The following is a 16,781-nucleotide window of genomic DNA, read 5'->3' on the forward strand; positions in this document are numbered from 1 at the left end:
TTGATAGAAATAGTATTAAGAAATAAAGTGAGCTTTTACCTTAGCATGGAATTTATAATCTCAGCAATAAAATGATATTTCATTTGTAATACAGAATCTTTTCAAAAAATTTGATAATCGAGTTCCAAAATTAAGTTCAAACTCTTCATCATGATGATGTCAAAGGATCTTCTAGATCCTTAGAACAGTCTTATCCTAATTTTCCAGTCTTATCTCCTACTACCTACTTCCTCCCACCTTGTGTTCTGGACACACTGTACTGCTTTCTGTTTCTTGAGCAGACTGAGCATTTTGCCTCCCTCCTATCCCTGCCTTTGTTCATTTCATTCCCCACTCTGGCAATAGCCACCCTTCCCTCACATCGCCTCCGGAATTCTACCTATCCCTCAAAATACATCTGGAAAGTTATCCTCTTGACATCTCCAATTCTGAATCTTCTTACCCTCTCCTCAGTGTAGTACTCCACCCCCACCTCCATCCCAGATGTGTTCTCCTACCTACTATCACTTTATATTATTTAACTATAACACACTTATAATACTGAGTAGTATATTATTGATGTGGTCCTTCTTCCCCTCCACCATAGACTCTACACTTGTTGAGGGTTGAGACTTTTTAGAAATCAAAACTCAAAGACAAATCAAAACAAATATTTTGGGGAATGGGATGGAACTGGAAATTCTCTCTTACACTCTTTCTCTCATCTTTTCCCCCCCTCTCCCCTCTCCCTTCTCTCCCAGCTTTTCTGTGTTTTCTCTCCCCCCACATTATGATCGTGGCTTGCAAAAATGCCTGAATGTGGCTGTAAGCAATGGCTTTAATAAAGATATATAGTTATGATTGTTTGTGGGCTTCACCTTTCTATGCCTTCTCTTTGAACTGAAAATGGAAAGTAGGACACAAATTGCTTCTTTAAAAAAGTGAACAACACATAACGTATATATTAGGAAGCTATTTAATAAGCCAATTCATTTTCTATTTTAGTTCTTTGGTCACATTAAGCATTTATATTTGATTTATATTTTTCCCCTATGAGCAAATATTTATCATTACTTATGGCAAATTCTGTTAAAGGGTTAGTGGCTCTGATCTGTCATCATATTATTTCCCAGGGATCTTTTTGTGATATTCCCTTTAAGCAAATTACAGTTTGAGGCTGCTAATTAGTCTGCTTATAAAGATATTTTTTTTACCTCCCTTGTTACTGAAATTCTGTCTAGGTGAAGTGATTTTATTTGTTGAATCTTGTTCAGTAATCTGTAATTGTTTTAGCACATCAGTTATATGCCCCAAGATTCCCTCATAAAAACTACTACTACTGCTGAGTATTCACCCATACACCAAAATGCATTTTAAAATTTCCAAGGAAAGATTTTTACCCTCAAAAATAGTATTTACCCATTTCTTTTCTAAAACAAACTTCAGCTGGGATGCATAGTTTCCTGCATAACATTATTTTAAAATAATTCACAAATATAATTATATCTAAGAATATGTTATCTAGAAAAGTTGCTTCAATTCCCTGCAAATACCCTATATCATTCTCTTGCTTCAATAAAACCTTCAGCAACACTCAGTGTCTATAAATTTCTTAGTCTGACTTTCAGAGCCCTTCATTATCTGGCTTCTAGGGACCTTACTTCCTGGAACTCCCCTTCTAGTGTTCTGTTTCAGCCAAAATGTAAACTGTTGTTCTCTAAATATAGCCCCTAATGTTCCATAACTATGCCTTTGCTCATGTTGCTCTTATACCTGAAATGTCCCATTCCCCATCCTCACCAATCTAGATAAGTTGAAATTACAACAATTTTTCAAGACTTTCCTCAAGTGTAACCTTGTGATGAAATCTTAAATTGTCCCATGCTGAAATCTTCTCTTAGCTCTCAAAAACTCTCATAGTAAGTTCCTCATAGCTCTTATGATACTGTATCTCTATTTACACTAATAGTTTTTACCACCTAAATAATTATAAGCTTGGTAAGGGTAGAGAGTATATTCTGTCTATGCTTTATATCTCTTTCACCACCATCGAATAACAAGTATTGAAAAACTTACTTAGTTATACATGTTACCAATCCAGTAAAAATTATGCCCCATATTAACAGATGGTATTTTTTTGAAATTCTTTTACATGCATTCTTTACCCACTGGAATTCCAAAAACTAAGTAGGAAAATATTACATCCACTGTACAGTGTGCAAGTAAAAATATGCATTGTGTATTATTGTCTATTGTACAAATAAAGAAATTGAGGCTCAAATAGCTCAGAATAATAACGTGTCCAAGTCATAACAGCTAGTTAATGAATGTCCTAGGTTTAGAAACCAGCTCTTGATAGTTTCCCTATGTCAGCTATCACCCTTAATTAACCTTAGTTAGATACTAAAGTATTTTCAGTTTAAACAGGTTTAAATTTTTGAGATTCAGCAAATCATTTGATAGATTTCCCCATTCTAATGTTCCATTATCAGAGTGGAAAGTATAAAAAATATGTCAAAGGAAAAAAAACTGTATCTGTTCTAAATTTCAAGGTCTTGCCCTGAAATAATCCTGGAATTCAGAGTATGTCCTAGGTTTTTAAAGTTTTCCTTCTACCTGAAGGAGAATAACACCTCTCCACCTTCTGCTTTCCCTTCTTTCTGCACTTCACTGAGCTACTGGAAAGCTCTCTCACTGAGGTGAGTAACTGAGAAATTGGGGCCATTTGCATTTCATATGATTTGTTAATTCTGAAAAAACATAACTATTTTAACAAACAGAAATAAGATGCAGTTTTGTGAATCCTCCCTAGGGCAACTTGAGTTTCCCAGCTCTGATTTAGGGTATACTAAGGTATGGACAATTATCTCAGGTGATGTAGTGAAATTATCCAAAAAAGCAGATGGATTTAATCCACTCTGATCTTAAAATTGGTGATGTCATATGTGCTTTATAAATGGAGGAAAAAGAGAAGGAAAAGGAGGAAGAGGGCTGGTACAACTTTACAAGTTGAAAATCATTACTTTAGGAAGTGTGGGAAAAACAGCTTGGATTTTATGCTAAGCCTAAGCCCACCTGATTATAAACAAAATTATTTTTTTTACCAGAACTCTACCTAAAGATAGTACCCAACAAGGCAATAGTTACGTATATGGCAAATGTGAGCCACAAGAATAAACAACTCAATACTGTGCTAAATATTTAAACATAAAAAGTAGGGCCCTCTTACAAAAATTGAAGGACTTAGAAAATATGAGTAGTAAAGAAAATTTTAATGTTTTATTGAGTTTGAAGGTCTTTGCATACACTCTGTAAATATATCATGCAGTCTGTAAAAAAATACTCCATTAAAGTTTTTAGAAGTTTAAGTTATTTAATCAGGGTATTCTTTCACACAGTCACTTTTGGGTGGATCTCTTATTTTCAGGCACTCAAAAGTTACTTTTGATAGTAATTTAAAAAAAGGCAAATATCTAGCCTGTTATTGTAAGAACTAGTCAAATCTAACAGAATTTGTTCAACAACTTGAAAAACAAAATATAATGAGGCAACCTATAGATGCAGCAAAGTATGGTGACTAAAAGCATGAGTTCTGGAGTCATGCTATTTGAGTTGGAATTCTAACACTCTAGTATTAGCTTTATGATTTTCAGCCAATTACTTAACCTATCTTTGTGTAACTTTTACATGTAAAATGAGATGATAATAGTACCTCCCTCATGGGATTGCTTTAAGTGTCAAATGAAATAATCTATGTAATCTATTTGGCGTAGAAAGCTCTTAGTGTTAGTTGTCCTCATTATCATCATCATCATCAAAGGAAAGCAAGACAGACAAGTTTAAAGGATTTGAAATTGCTTTGTATCTATGGAAAAATAAGCTGGAAATCATCTCCTATCTTCTAATTCACACTCACCCACACCCAAATTCCATTTCTCATATGAGGAAACTGAAGCTCAGGGAGACCTGTTTGATATCAGTTTGATATCAGTTGTTTGATGGCACACAGCTGGCTGATAGTGTAACTATAAGTAGAACCCAGGATTCTTGATTCCCAAATCTAGGACTCTTTCCACTAGATTATTATACTTATCACTACCTCTTCCCCAGCCTTTGATTATTTTATTACAAGGTATGTAAGACAGTTGCACAGGGGGCTGAAGCACAAAAGACGTACTTATTCATTGAATTTAATGTTTTCAACATGAAGGATTTAAGTAAGCTATATACATATAAGTCACACTGAAAATTAAACATTCATATAGGTTATCAAGTGGGAAAGTTAGTCCTTTTCCTGGGATGCCTTTGAAACTAAGACATCTTCATTCACTTATTTACATTTTTGATCACTTCCTATGGAGTAGGCAATGACTATTTGTGGGGTGACTTGCTGCAATCCTGCTTAGAGATAGATGCCACTGAAAGTAACTTCCATCATTAAGATAATGTTCATTTGGGACATTTACTCACACTATTTTACTTAATTTTGTAGACTTCCAGGGAAAATGTTTTCTTTAGCAGGTGTTTCTGGAATTAATAAACCTTCTATTCAGTTGTTTTTCTGAACCTTTGATCAGCCTAATACTGCTATGATTTAAGTTCATGCTGGTCAATACTACATGTCTTAATCTTTTTTACCCTTATTAAGCTATCACCTTAATATTTCACTTTTTGGAACTACTCCACTTGTCCTCTGTTTCCATGAGGGTTTAATGGGAAAAGCTACATTTGCCTAGATTAATTATAATAATGAAGGCTTAAACTAATTAAGTAAATTATAAGTTATAGAATTAATTTACTGGATTTTCAAATATAAGAAGATTAATTACTTCATTTTAAGACCAAACTAGTCTTTGTATAAATGCACCAATTTTCTTTTAAATAACTACTGTCTTGGCGTCTGAATAAAGTAACCCTGTCTATACCACTATAAATAAGTGTCCTAAAGGTGTGATGTGTGTGTGTGTGTGTGTGTGTGTGTGTGTGTGCTTATCCTTGTTCTGGTTAATTTTTGCAAGTTTATAAAACTTCTCAGTAGACTCTTGGGGGCCTTGTTGGCTCAGTCAGTTAAGCGTCTGACTTTGGCTTAGGTCATGATCTCACACTTTGTGAGTTGGAGTTCCATGTCAGGCTCTGTGCCAACTCAGAGCCTGAGGTTTGCTTCAGATTCTGTGTCTCCCTCTCTGCCCCTCTCCCACTCATGCTCTGTCTCTCTCAAAAATAAATAAACATTAAAAAAATTTAAATACTTTTCAGTACACTCTTTTATCTTAAAAGTTAGCCTACTTGGCTAATAAGTTTCATTCTATTTAATTTGCTGATGTCATCAGATTTGAATTGGTTAAAGGAAGGGGGAAAGAACTACCATTTACAGAATACTTATCAGGTGGCAGGTAGTGTGGACAAATTGTCTTCTCAACATGATCTAGTATTACTAGTCCCAGCCTAAAAAGGCTAAAAATTTGCAGAAAAACATCCTGCAAACATGTATACTTTTGTACACTGCTGGCAGATGTGTAATTGGCATAGCCATTTGGGAAATCACTTGGCAATATCTGTTAAAATGAGTAATGCACAAACTCTGTGCCTGGTCAATCCCACTTCTTTGTGTAATTTTATAGAAACACTCGCATGCATAAGGATGCTCATTGCAGCATAGTGAAAACTGGAAACAATTTAAACATTGTTCAGTAGGGAAGTAGATAAGTTATTAAACATTATGGAATACTATATATTAATTTAAAATAATGAACTAAGACATATACCTAATATATAATACAAAATATCTTTGATTTACATTACAGAATAATAAAAGCAATAAAGATTATTATTTGTACATATATATTTATGTAATGGTACATGAAACAATGATTATTTCTGGGTAAAGGATTTGGATAAAGGGAGGATGATTAAGGAAAGATCTTTGAGTTTTATCTATATAAATTTTTATGTTCACATGTATTCATGTGTTATTGCACAACTAAAAATCACCTTTCATTTTTTTTTATTTTTTTTCAACGTTTATTTATTTTTGAGACAGAGAGAGACAGAGCATGAACAAGGGAGGGGCAGAGAGAGAGGGAGACACAGAATCTGAAACAGGCTGCAGGCTCTGAGCGGTCAGCACAGAGCCCGATGCGGGACTCGAACTCACGGGCCGTGAGATCATGACCTGAGCCGAAGTCGGACGCTCAACCGACCAAGCCACCCAGGCGCCCCCATTTTTTTTATCTCTCTAAACATTCTCCCCTTGGATCTGTGGGTCAAACCCACCTGCATTTGGTTGCATTTATAACCATCATCCTGAGGTAAGGATGATATACCTCTTTGGCCTACATTTGTCTGAGAAATTCTCAGCTACAGCAGGAAATGTGAGAACATATTCAAAGGCTGCCTTGATATATTAAGCTTGCAGTATTACTGTTGGGGTAACAGGGAAAGGGGGGATGAAAATGTTCCAAGATGAACCAAAAGAAAAACAAAAGAAAAACCATAGCATACAGAATATTTGGCAATTTGTTTTAAGAACAGCACATTACACCTATTTTGTAACTATGCTTCCATATGAGTCTGTCAGTGTTTCCCTTGATTCTAATTTTTAGTCCATGATTCTAATTTTTAATAGCTTCCTTGTTCTAAATAAAAAAAATATTTTTATTGTTGTGGGACTATATCCTGTAGTTGTGTCAATTAGGTGTAAATTACAGTAATGTATGAAGAGATTGTGTAAAGCTATCAACTTGTTGCACACTAATAAATCTACACAGTTTGTTGATTTGGGAAAAATGTAAGGAATGTGAGCATAATCAATAAACTGACTTTTATCAGATCATTATTAAAACTCATACTCTCACTTTTATAGACCATTTTTAGAACGTCAGAGTTTACTCTTTGAAATTTAACCACAAGTAGATCAGACAGACCATAATTAAAAGTCAGACTGAAGTAATCTCAGGGCAGTAGACTTTTTTTTAAATTTTTTATTAGAATTCCAGTTAGTTAACATTCAGTGTAATATTAAATTCAGGTGTACAATATAGTCATTCAACAATTCCATACATCACTCAGTGCTCATCACAACAATTGCACTCCTTAATCCCCATTGCCTATTGAACCCATCCCCCCACCCACCTCCCCTATGGTAACCATCAGTTTGTTCTCTGTAATTAAGAGTCTATTTCTTGGTTTTTCTCTGTCTCTCTCTCATATGTTTTATTTCTTAAATTCCACATATGAGTGAAGTCATACGGTATTTGCCTTTTTTTGACTTATTTTGCTTAGCATAATACACTCTAGTTCCATCCATGTTGTTGCAGATGACAAGATTTCATTCTTTTTTTATGACTACGTAATATTTAGCCATATGTGTGCATGTGTATGTGTGCGTGTGTGTGTGTGTGTGTGTGTGTGTGTAGGGGGGGAGGATGGGAGACTTGAGCTACTTCCATATCCGTTATTTTATTTATTTTTTTTTTTTTAATTTTTTTTTTCAACGTTTTTTATTTTTATTTTTGGGACAGAGAGAGACAGAGCATGAACGGGGGAGGGGCAGAGAGAGAGGGAGACACAGAATCGGAAACAGGCTCCAGGCTCCGAGCCATCAGCCCAGAGCCTGACGCGGGGCTCGAACTCACGGACCGCGAGATCGTGACCTGGCTGAAGTCGGACGCTTAACCGACTGCGCCACCCAGGCGCCCAATATCCGTTATTTTAAATAATGCTGCTATATACATCAGGATGTTTTTATTCTTTTGACTTAGTATTTTTGTATTCTTTGGGTAAATATCCATTAGTGCTATTGATTGATGGATCATACTGTAGTTCTATTTTTAACTTTTTGAGGAATCTCCATACTGTGTTCCAGAGTGGCTGCATCAGTTTTCATTCCCATCAACAGTACAAGAGGGTTTTCCTTTCTTCACATCCTCCCAACACCTGTTGTTTCTTGTGTTTTTTATTTTAGCCATTCTGACAAGTGTGAGGTGATATCTCATTGTAGTTTTCATTTGCATTTTCAGGGAAGTAGTCTTAGTTGAGTCTTCAAAGGTAGTATTCTATCATGATTAGGGAATTTTTGCATTTGATGTTTTTGTGTTGATAAATTTTGCATCTTGTTAAATTGCAGACGGTGTGTACATTAGCAAAAATCTCAAAAAGAAGAAAAGAATGCAACCTAGAAGTACAAGAAAAATGTGTTGTTATGAAAGTATTCTAGAAATTATTTTATCATTAGTTTACTAGCAAAACTGACAAAGGAATTTAGTAATATGCTCTTTGGATATAAGAAAACTCTAAATAAAGTTCTTATTTCTGACAAACTGGGTTATTATAAAATTAATGGAAATACAACCTCAAGAAGGTAAGACATTCACTGCTCTGTAACAATTTCTGAACCCCCTTTTGCTTTTCTCAACAGAAACTCCATTCTCCAACTCTGAAAATAGCTACTTGTCCCCCAAGCAGTATACATAGAACCCAAAATACAGAACAGGTAAAAGAAGTTATGGTTATATATTAGGTCCTTTTCTTTTTTATGTAAGCCTTGCTCATATGTTTAAGTAATCTTGAATCCCTCCTAAGGCTTTACACGTTCACAAAATGTCCGGAACACAAAACTAGAAAGGGAATTCTCACATATGATAATCAGCTCAGCCCATTAAAGGAATGTGAAACAAACGCTGAAATAAACGCTGCAAACTGAGACTTTTCAGCTTCATTGTCTATTCAATCTGATTGCTTTTAGTGTGACTTTTAGTCAAGGATCTCCTAGTGATTATATATATTTTAAGGATCCTCGATTTTTAGCACAAATAAAATACTTAGATCTTAGACTGATCAAGGACCTGACTGTGAGTGATATAACTGTAAGTTTACATTCAGAGAGAATAGCTTATAGGGTCAGAACTAGCCCTTCTCAAAGGTACATGACTTGAAAGACATGCAAGGATCTAGTTCCCTTAGCCTTTGCGACTTAATAATTCCACTTTTAAGATTACCCTGGAGACTAGGCATTGTATCTCCAAAAAGTACCTGTAATAATAATGAAATAACATATTCACAAATATGTGTTTAATGAACTAGTCTCCATACAGTAAAAAGTGAATTCTAAGAAAATAAAACATAAAACATCCTAAATTTGTTACTGCATAGGAGGGGAGTATAAAGGGTGTGGATTTTGGAGGTTAGGAGGGAGAAAGATGGTGTTCTAAGAAAGCAGACCTTCCCAGATGAGGTACCAAGGTATGAACTTGCACAGTAAGGGAACAAAGAACCAAAACTGGTCTCTAGAGTTCAATACAGTAAGGAAAAGGTGATCTTATGTAAAACAAGATTATCAGAAGTTTGTCTACCACTTCCCAATTTGGCTTAGCCTAAAGCTAAGTCAGTTAGAGTCATGCATTTATTAAGCAAACATTTACTGAGAGCTGACTATCAAATATTGTACAAAGATACATTAGATCCAATTGCTATTCTCAAAGAGCTCCTAGACTAGCATGGGTCACATATATATCAAAACATAGGGCAGGGGCATGAAGGCTACAACAGTGATAGAAATAGAGCCTTACAGGATCTCCAAGATAGGATTGCCTTAGAAAAATAAGTCCAATTAAATAGTAGAGCTATTCACTACATTCAAATCCAGTCAGCAAATTACATTAGCTATTATTTTTCATAATGAAGGGCTTTAAAATTTGGTTTACTGTGTTTTAATTCTGATAATAAAAATATGTTTATTGTAGAGAGTTTTGGAACAATAAAAAATGTAGAGAAGAAATAAAAATCACTCATGATCCCTTCTCTTACCCACAGATACTATACTAGCCATGAAATGCTAGATTCATGTTTTCTTCCATTTAAATAAGGAATTGAGATCATACTATATATGTAGTTTTATATCTTCATTTCTCACTTAACATTATATAATGTTATGATTTTTTCATGAAAGTTTGTATTTCTAAAATCATTATTTTAATAGCTACATATTTCACTCCTCCTACTCCACTTTCATCACTATTATTATTTAAATATTTTTGTCCAGGGGCGCCTGGATGGCTCAGTCAGTTAAGGGTCTGACTTCAGCTCAGGTCATGATCTCACTGAGTTCGAGCCCCACATCAGGCTTTGTGCTGACAACTCAGAGCCTGGAGCCAGCTTTGGATTCTGTGTCTCCCACTCTCTCTGCCCCTCCCTCGCTCATGCTCTGTCTCTCTCTCTCTCTCAAAAATAGATAAATATTAAGAAAATAAAAAAATAAATAAAAATTTTGTCCAGTTAAAATATGGTATCCTTTTGTTATGTTTATTTGATTCTTTGTTTGAATATTCTTGCTGTCCATTAACCATTTGTTTTTCTTTTATAAATGTTTGTGCCATTTTCTCATTTTTCTAGTAGTATGATTTTTTTTTCTTATTGAGGTATAAAAATTCTATATTAATGATATTGATCCTTTTTCCATTAAAAGTTTACAAATGACTTTGTTCTAGTGTTTTGTCTCTTTTTTTGAATTATTTTTTTTTTAAAGAAAGACAGAGAAAAGAGTGAAAACTGGGGAGGGGCAGAGGGAGAGGGAAGGAAAGAACATTAAATAGGCTCCTGGCCCAGTGCGGAGCCTGATGTGGGACTCCATGTCACTACCCTGAGTTGATGACAGAAGCTGAAATCAAGAGTTGGATGCTTAACCACTTAACCAAGTGAGCCGCCCAGGCTCCCCTTATCTCTTTTCTTTATTTACAGTTTTTTAATGTTTATTTTTGAGAGAGAGAGAGCATGAGCAGGGGAGGGGCAGAAAGTGAGACACAGAATCAGAAGCAGGCTCCAGACTCTGAGCTGTCAGCACAGAGCCCCACACAAGACTCAAACTCACAAATTGTGAGATCATGGCCTAAGTGAAGTCGGATGCTTAACCGACTGAGCTATTCAGGCACCCTGCCTCTTGTCTCTCTTTTAATGTTATTTATGGTCCTTTCCCACCACTGCATTGAAGATTTAAATGCTTAAGTACACACGCACGCACACACATACACACATTTTTCTCTTTGTGTCTCCTTCCATTTTTAAAAATATGGGATAATTAATAAATATTAAGCTATATTTTCTTCTATTCATGTGGGAGCATTTACAGTGAAATGAATATTTTGAAACTCTCATCAAATATAGTTTGGGGTCCCTGGGTGGCTCAGTCAATTATGGATCTTGGGTTTAGACCCAATTGCTGGTAGGATCATGCCCCACGTGTGCTGACAGCCTGGAACCTGCTTGGGTGCTTGGGATTCTTTCTCACTCCTCCATCTATGCCCCTCCCCCACTCTATCACTCTCAAAATAAATAAATAAACTTTATATATATATATATATATATATATATATATATATATAGTTTGGAATGTGTGATGAATTACCATGAAATGAGTATAATAGAAACACCTAGCACAGTGCTGAGCACATAAACACATGCTTTCATATATGTTTCTAAGACTGAAATTAACTAAAAGCATAAATTCATATGTCATCATTATGCAAATGACTTTTAAAATTTCACTCTGAAAATTGTTTTTTATTATTAATGGCTTCAAGTTCACTAAACAACTATAATTATATGCAGCTTTTACCTTTTTCCCCAGGAACTCCATTCTCCAACAGTGAAAGTCACTGCATATCCACAGACTACTATTAGGAGATACATAGTACAAAATCCTGAACAGGTAAGCTATATCACAGAAACCTTTGTTCCAGCCCATAATTCCTTAGAAGTTGATAGCTTAAACAAGAAGGGTGAGTCAGTACCAGATCCCTAAAATCAGATTGTTGGTGTTTCTTCCAGTTATAAATTTAATTACTAATAATTATTATTTAAAAAGTCATTTTTAATTCCAGACAACTGTGTGCCCATATATTCTGATTCAGGGATGCAACAGTTTCAAACAGCATGGAAATTCTTGGGTTATAAAGTTTTTCTACTTCTGTAGCTCCACCTTTGTGCTACAAAGGATTTTGTGCCCTTTGAACCAAAGGAAAAAGGGACAGAGTTCTTTCGCAGACTTCACATAAAAATTATCAGCTGTTACATCGGGGATTGGAGTCTTTATTTAGATATGCCATTGAGATATGGGATAGGAAGAAGATAATGAAAAGTCAAAAGTTCAAAAGTGTCTCCATGACTTTGTTGCCTATATTATGAACTTTTGTTGCTAGCAATAAGGTCTTTTGAAAATTATATTGTTATATTTTCTACTAAGATATATAACTTTATATTTTACACACTAAGATATTATTTTCTATCTCATTTTTTTCTTCCAAGATTTTATTTAAATTCATATTAGTTAACATATAGTGTAGTATTGGCTTCCGGAGTAGAATGTAGTGATTCGCCACTTACATATAACACCCAGTGCTCATCCGAACAAGTGCCCTCTTGATGCCCATCACCCATTTAACCCCCCCGCCGGCCACCTCCCCTCCAGCAACCCTCAGTTTCTTCTCTAAAGTTGAGTCTCTTATGCTTTGCCTCCCTCTCTGTTTTTATCTTATTTTATTTCTTCTATCTCATTTGAGGAGAAAATTAAGAAAACTTTTTTCCCACGGTAAAAAGCCTTCCTCAACACACACAAAACCATAAACAACCCTTCTTTAGCTGCAACAGGAGGTTCTATGGGGCTATAAGGACAAAGTTTCACAAATAGAAAGTGTGCCCCAGATAATAATACAGCAATTATTTGCTTTTCTCTTTATTTTACTTCTCCACTATTACAGGAAAGAATCCTCCCCTATCTCACAAAACAAAATCAATTATTTGCTTCAGCTGTGGAAAGCAAAGGATTAAATTAGGGTAACACACTTAATATGTCTAGGTGTATGGATGGCGGGGTGCACTGTTTTTATGCTTCTATCTCCCCTCTTCTTTATTTTAAAATCATTTTCTCATGTTTGTTCAGCTACAAAAGAAGTTAGTTGCACATGTGTCCATGCGTTAACATATGAGCATGCAAGCTCTGTGATGGGGGGGGGATGATTATTTTGAACATTTGCTTTAGTTGTCACATATATATGTAAATACCAAAAGAGAATGTGATTACAGTATAGCAGTTACTTGTGCTTTCTTTTGCACAATCAAATGTTTAAACAATATATCTAAAAAGTATGTTGGGGGAGAGAGACATAAAGAGGGCTTGGAAGATGAGAGTGTGCATTTTTCTACAACATGGCCACTTTACCCCTTCCCCTTCTTCCCTCTTTCTCTTTTTTTCTTTCTTTCACACACAAACTGGGAGACATGTATACTTGGATGCATATTGCACTTGATATCCCTGGCTTTCAAAGAATTATTTTTGATAGCAGTTTTTTTTTTCTTAATATGGGAATTTCAGTGTTTACCTAGTATATATTCATAGAGTAATTTTTAAATATAAAATAAATTGGACTCCACTCCACTTTGCCAGTGATTTCTTATGTGACTTTTGATAAATTCTTACTCTTTAGTTAATGGAGAAAGGGAAGAGTTAATCTTTATTGGGTATACACACTCCTTGCTAGAAAATTTACATATTTTATCCCATTTAATTCAAATAAGGCAAGAAAACAGAAGCACAGACAAGTTCACTTATTCATTCAATTAATATTCATCGATTGCTTACTATGTCCTAAGAATTGCCCCCAAGAACTAGGGATAGAGTAGTGGACAAAACAAACCCTCAACCTCCTTGAAATTTAAGCTGTTAACTAGCCCTAAACCATTCAGTTACAAAGCAACAGAGGGAGAACAGAAATTGAACAATGCAGATCTGGAAGAGTTACATTTGCAAATTAAGGACAATTGAGGATGTAGGTATTAAGCTCCAGAGACTCATCTACATACCACCTCCCCTCCTCATCCCCAGTGACAGTGTGATACAAAGGCAGAGAAATTAGAAGTATGTATACAAATACATAACATATTGTAACACTTGGCCTGCTCCTGTAAAGGCTTATTATTATGGCTTTTTTCAACTACAAAGAAGCAAATAATTTCTCAGGGAAAACATCCAACAAAGGGTAATGATTATTTTAAAACTTTTAACTCTTTCTACTATTGAGGAATAAAATAAATTTTAACCCCCATGCTTTGTGCACAAAAATAGTCTCACTGGTTTTGCAGAACAGCTTGAAAATCCTATTTAGAGACACAGCCCTGAGCAGCCATGTGGTGTTAAGATCATTAGGATGGACCCCGTGACTGCATGCAGGATTCCACAGAGGAAGATGGCAGCATAGGTGGATGCTGGGCTCACCTTGTCCTGCTGACCACTTAGATTCCACCCACATCTGCCTAAATAACCCAGAAAACTACCAGAAGACTAGCAGAACAGACTCTCCAGAGCCAAGCATAGACAAGAGGCCCACGGAAGAGGCAGGAAGGGCAGAGAGGTGGTGTGCGCTACACGGACTGACAGGAGGAAGCCGGGGCAGTGGAGGGGCAGCCCACCCGGCAAGGTGGAGCCCCCGAGTCTGGCTTGCAAAAGCAGAGGGGCCAGACTCAGTGAGTTCTGACAGCAAGCAGGACTTAACATCTGGAATGTTATAAGTCAACAGTTCTGCTCCAAGAGCGGAAGGGCTAGAGGACAATGTGAGGGAGAGTTGTTGAGCCCTGGAGGACAGAGCTCAGTTTGGTGGGGAACAAAAATGCTCACCAGCGCCATCCCCCTCACCCATCCCCCAGCCAAAATCCCAAAGGGAACCAGTTCCCATCACTGAACTTGCTTGTACTGCACAAACACCCAACACTGTGTTTCTGTGGATCCATCCCTCTGACGGGTCTGCCTCCTTCCTGGTGCCACAGGGCCCTTGCTGAAGTGGACCACCGAAAGCAAAGTGAACTGAGTCAGCCCGTCCTGCCCCTGTGCACCTTGCTGATCCACCCCAGCTAATACACCAGATCGCATTGAAGCAGCACCACAAGCCTGGCAGTGTGCAAGTAGCCCAGACAGGGCCAAACCACTCGACAGTGAGTCCTGCCCTGGGAGAGGGTAAGATAAGGTACACACCAGTCTGACTGTGGCCCCAGCAGTGGGCTGGGGGCAGACATCAGATCTGACTGCAGCCCCACCCACCAACGAAAGTTATTCAAAACAGCACAGGGGAAGTGACCTGCAGTTCCACACCACTCCAGGAACTATCCAAAATGATGAAACAGAAGAATTCTCCTCAAAAGAAACTCCAGGAAGTAGCGACAGCTAATGAACTGATCAAAAAATGATTTAAGCAATGTAACAGAAAACGAATTTAAAATAATAGTCATAAAATTAATCGCTGGGCTTGAAAACAATATAAAGGACAGCAGAGAATCTCTTGCTACAGAGATCAAGGGACTATGAAACAGCCAGGAGGAGCTAAAAAATGCTACAATGAGCTGCAAAATAAAATGGAGGCAACCACAGCTAGGATTGAAGAAGAAGAGGAGAGAATAGGTGAATTGGAAGATAAAATTATAGAAAAAGAGGAAGCTGAGGAAAAGAGATATAAAAAATTCCAGGCATATGAGGGAGAATTAGAGAACTAAGAGACACAATTAAACGCAATAATATATACATAATTGGGATTCCAGAGGGGAAGAGAGAGGGAAAGATGTTGAAGGTGTACTTGAAGAAATCATAGCTGAGAACTTCCCAGATCTGGGGAAGGAAAAAGGCATTGAAATCCAAGAAGCACAGAGAACTCCCTTCAGATGTAACTTGACTCAATCTTCTGCATGATATATTATAGTGAAACTGGCAAATTACAAGGATAAAGAGAAAATTCTGAAAGCAGCTAGGGATAAACATGCTTAACATATAAAGGGAGACCAATAAGACTAGTGATGGATCTACTGAAATTTGGCAGGCCAGAAAGGAATGGCAAGAAATCTTCAATGTGATGAGCAGAAAAAAAATGCGGCTGAGAATCCTTTATCCAGCAAGTCTATCATTTAGAAAAGAAGGAGAGGTAAAGGTCTTCCCAAACAAACAAAAACTGATGGAATTCATCACCACTAAACCAGCCCTACAAGAGATCCTATGGGGGATCCTGTGAGACAAAGTACCAGAGACATCACTAAGAGCATGAAACTTACAGACATCACAATGACTCTAAACCCATATCTTTCTAAAATAACACTGAATGTAAATGGACAAAATGCTCCAACCAAAAGACATAGGGTATCAGAATGGATAAAAGAAAAAAAGCCCATCTATTTGCTGTCTACAAGAGACTCATTTTAGACCTGAGGACACCTTCAGATTGAAAGTAAGGGGATGGAGAACTATCTATCGTGCTACTAGAAGTCAAAAGAAAGCTGGAGTAGCCATACTATATCAGACAAACTAGAATTTAAATTAAAGGCTGTAACAAGAGATGAAGAAGGGGATTATATAATAATCACAGGGCCTAGCCATCAGGAAGAGCTAACAATTATAAATGTCTATGCTCCAAATACGGAAGCTCCCAAATATATAAAACAATTAATCACAAAGATACGCAACCTTATTGATAAGAATGTGGTAATTACAGGGGACTTTAAGACCCCACTTACAACAATGGATAGATCATCTAGACAGAGGATCAATAAAGAAACAAGGGCCCTGAATGATACATTGATTCAGATGGACTTGACAGATATATTTAGAACTCTACATTCCAAAGCAACAGAATATATGTTCTTCTCGAGTGCACATGGAACATTCTCCAAGATAGATCACATACTGGGTCACAAAACAGCCCTTCATACGTATAAAAAATTGAGATCATACCATGCATACTTTCAGACCACAATGCGATGAGGCTTGAAATCAACCA

General features: G+C 36.5%; 1 protein-coding gene across 1 annotated transcript in view; it reads left to right on the forward strand.

Annotated features, from left to right (window-relative positions):
- The window catches only part of POF1B (POF1B actin binding protein), a 116,095-nt gene that overhangs the window by 9,251 nt on the left and 90,063 nt on the right, over window positions 1–16,781 (forward strand). The window contains exon 3 of the mRNA XM_081792409.1: window positions 11,600–11,680. Within this exon, the coding sequence (XP_081648535.1) occupies window positions 11,600–11,680 (81 nt within the window). The remainder of the gene's footprint in view (window positions 1–11,599; window positions 11,681–16,781) is intronic.

The sequence above is a fragment of the Panthera onca genome, chromosome X (genome assembly GCF_046562875.1).
Source record: "Panthera onca isolate mPanOnc1 chromosome X, mPanOnc1 haplotype 2, whole genome shotgun sequence".
NCBI classification, from domain to species: Eukaryota; Metazoa; Chordata; class Mammalia; order Carnivora; family Felidae; genus Panthera; species Panthera onca.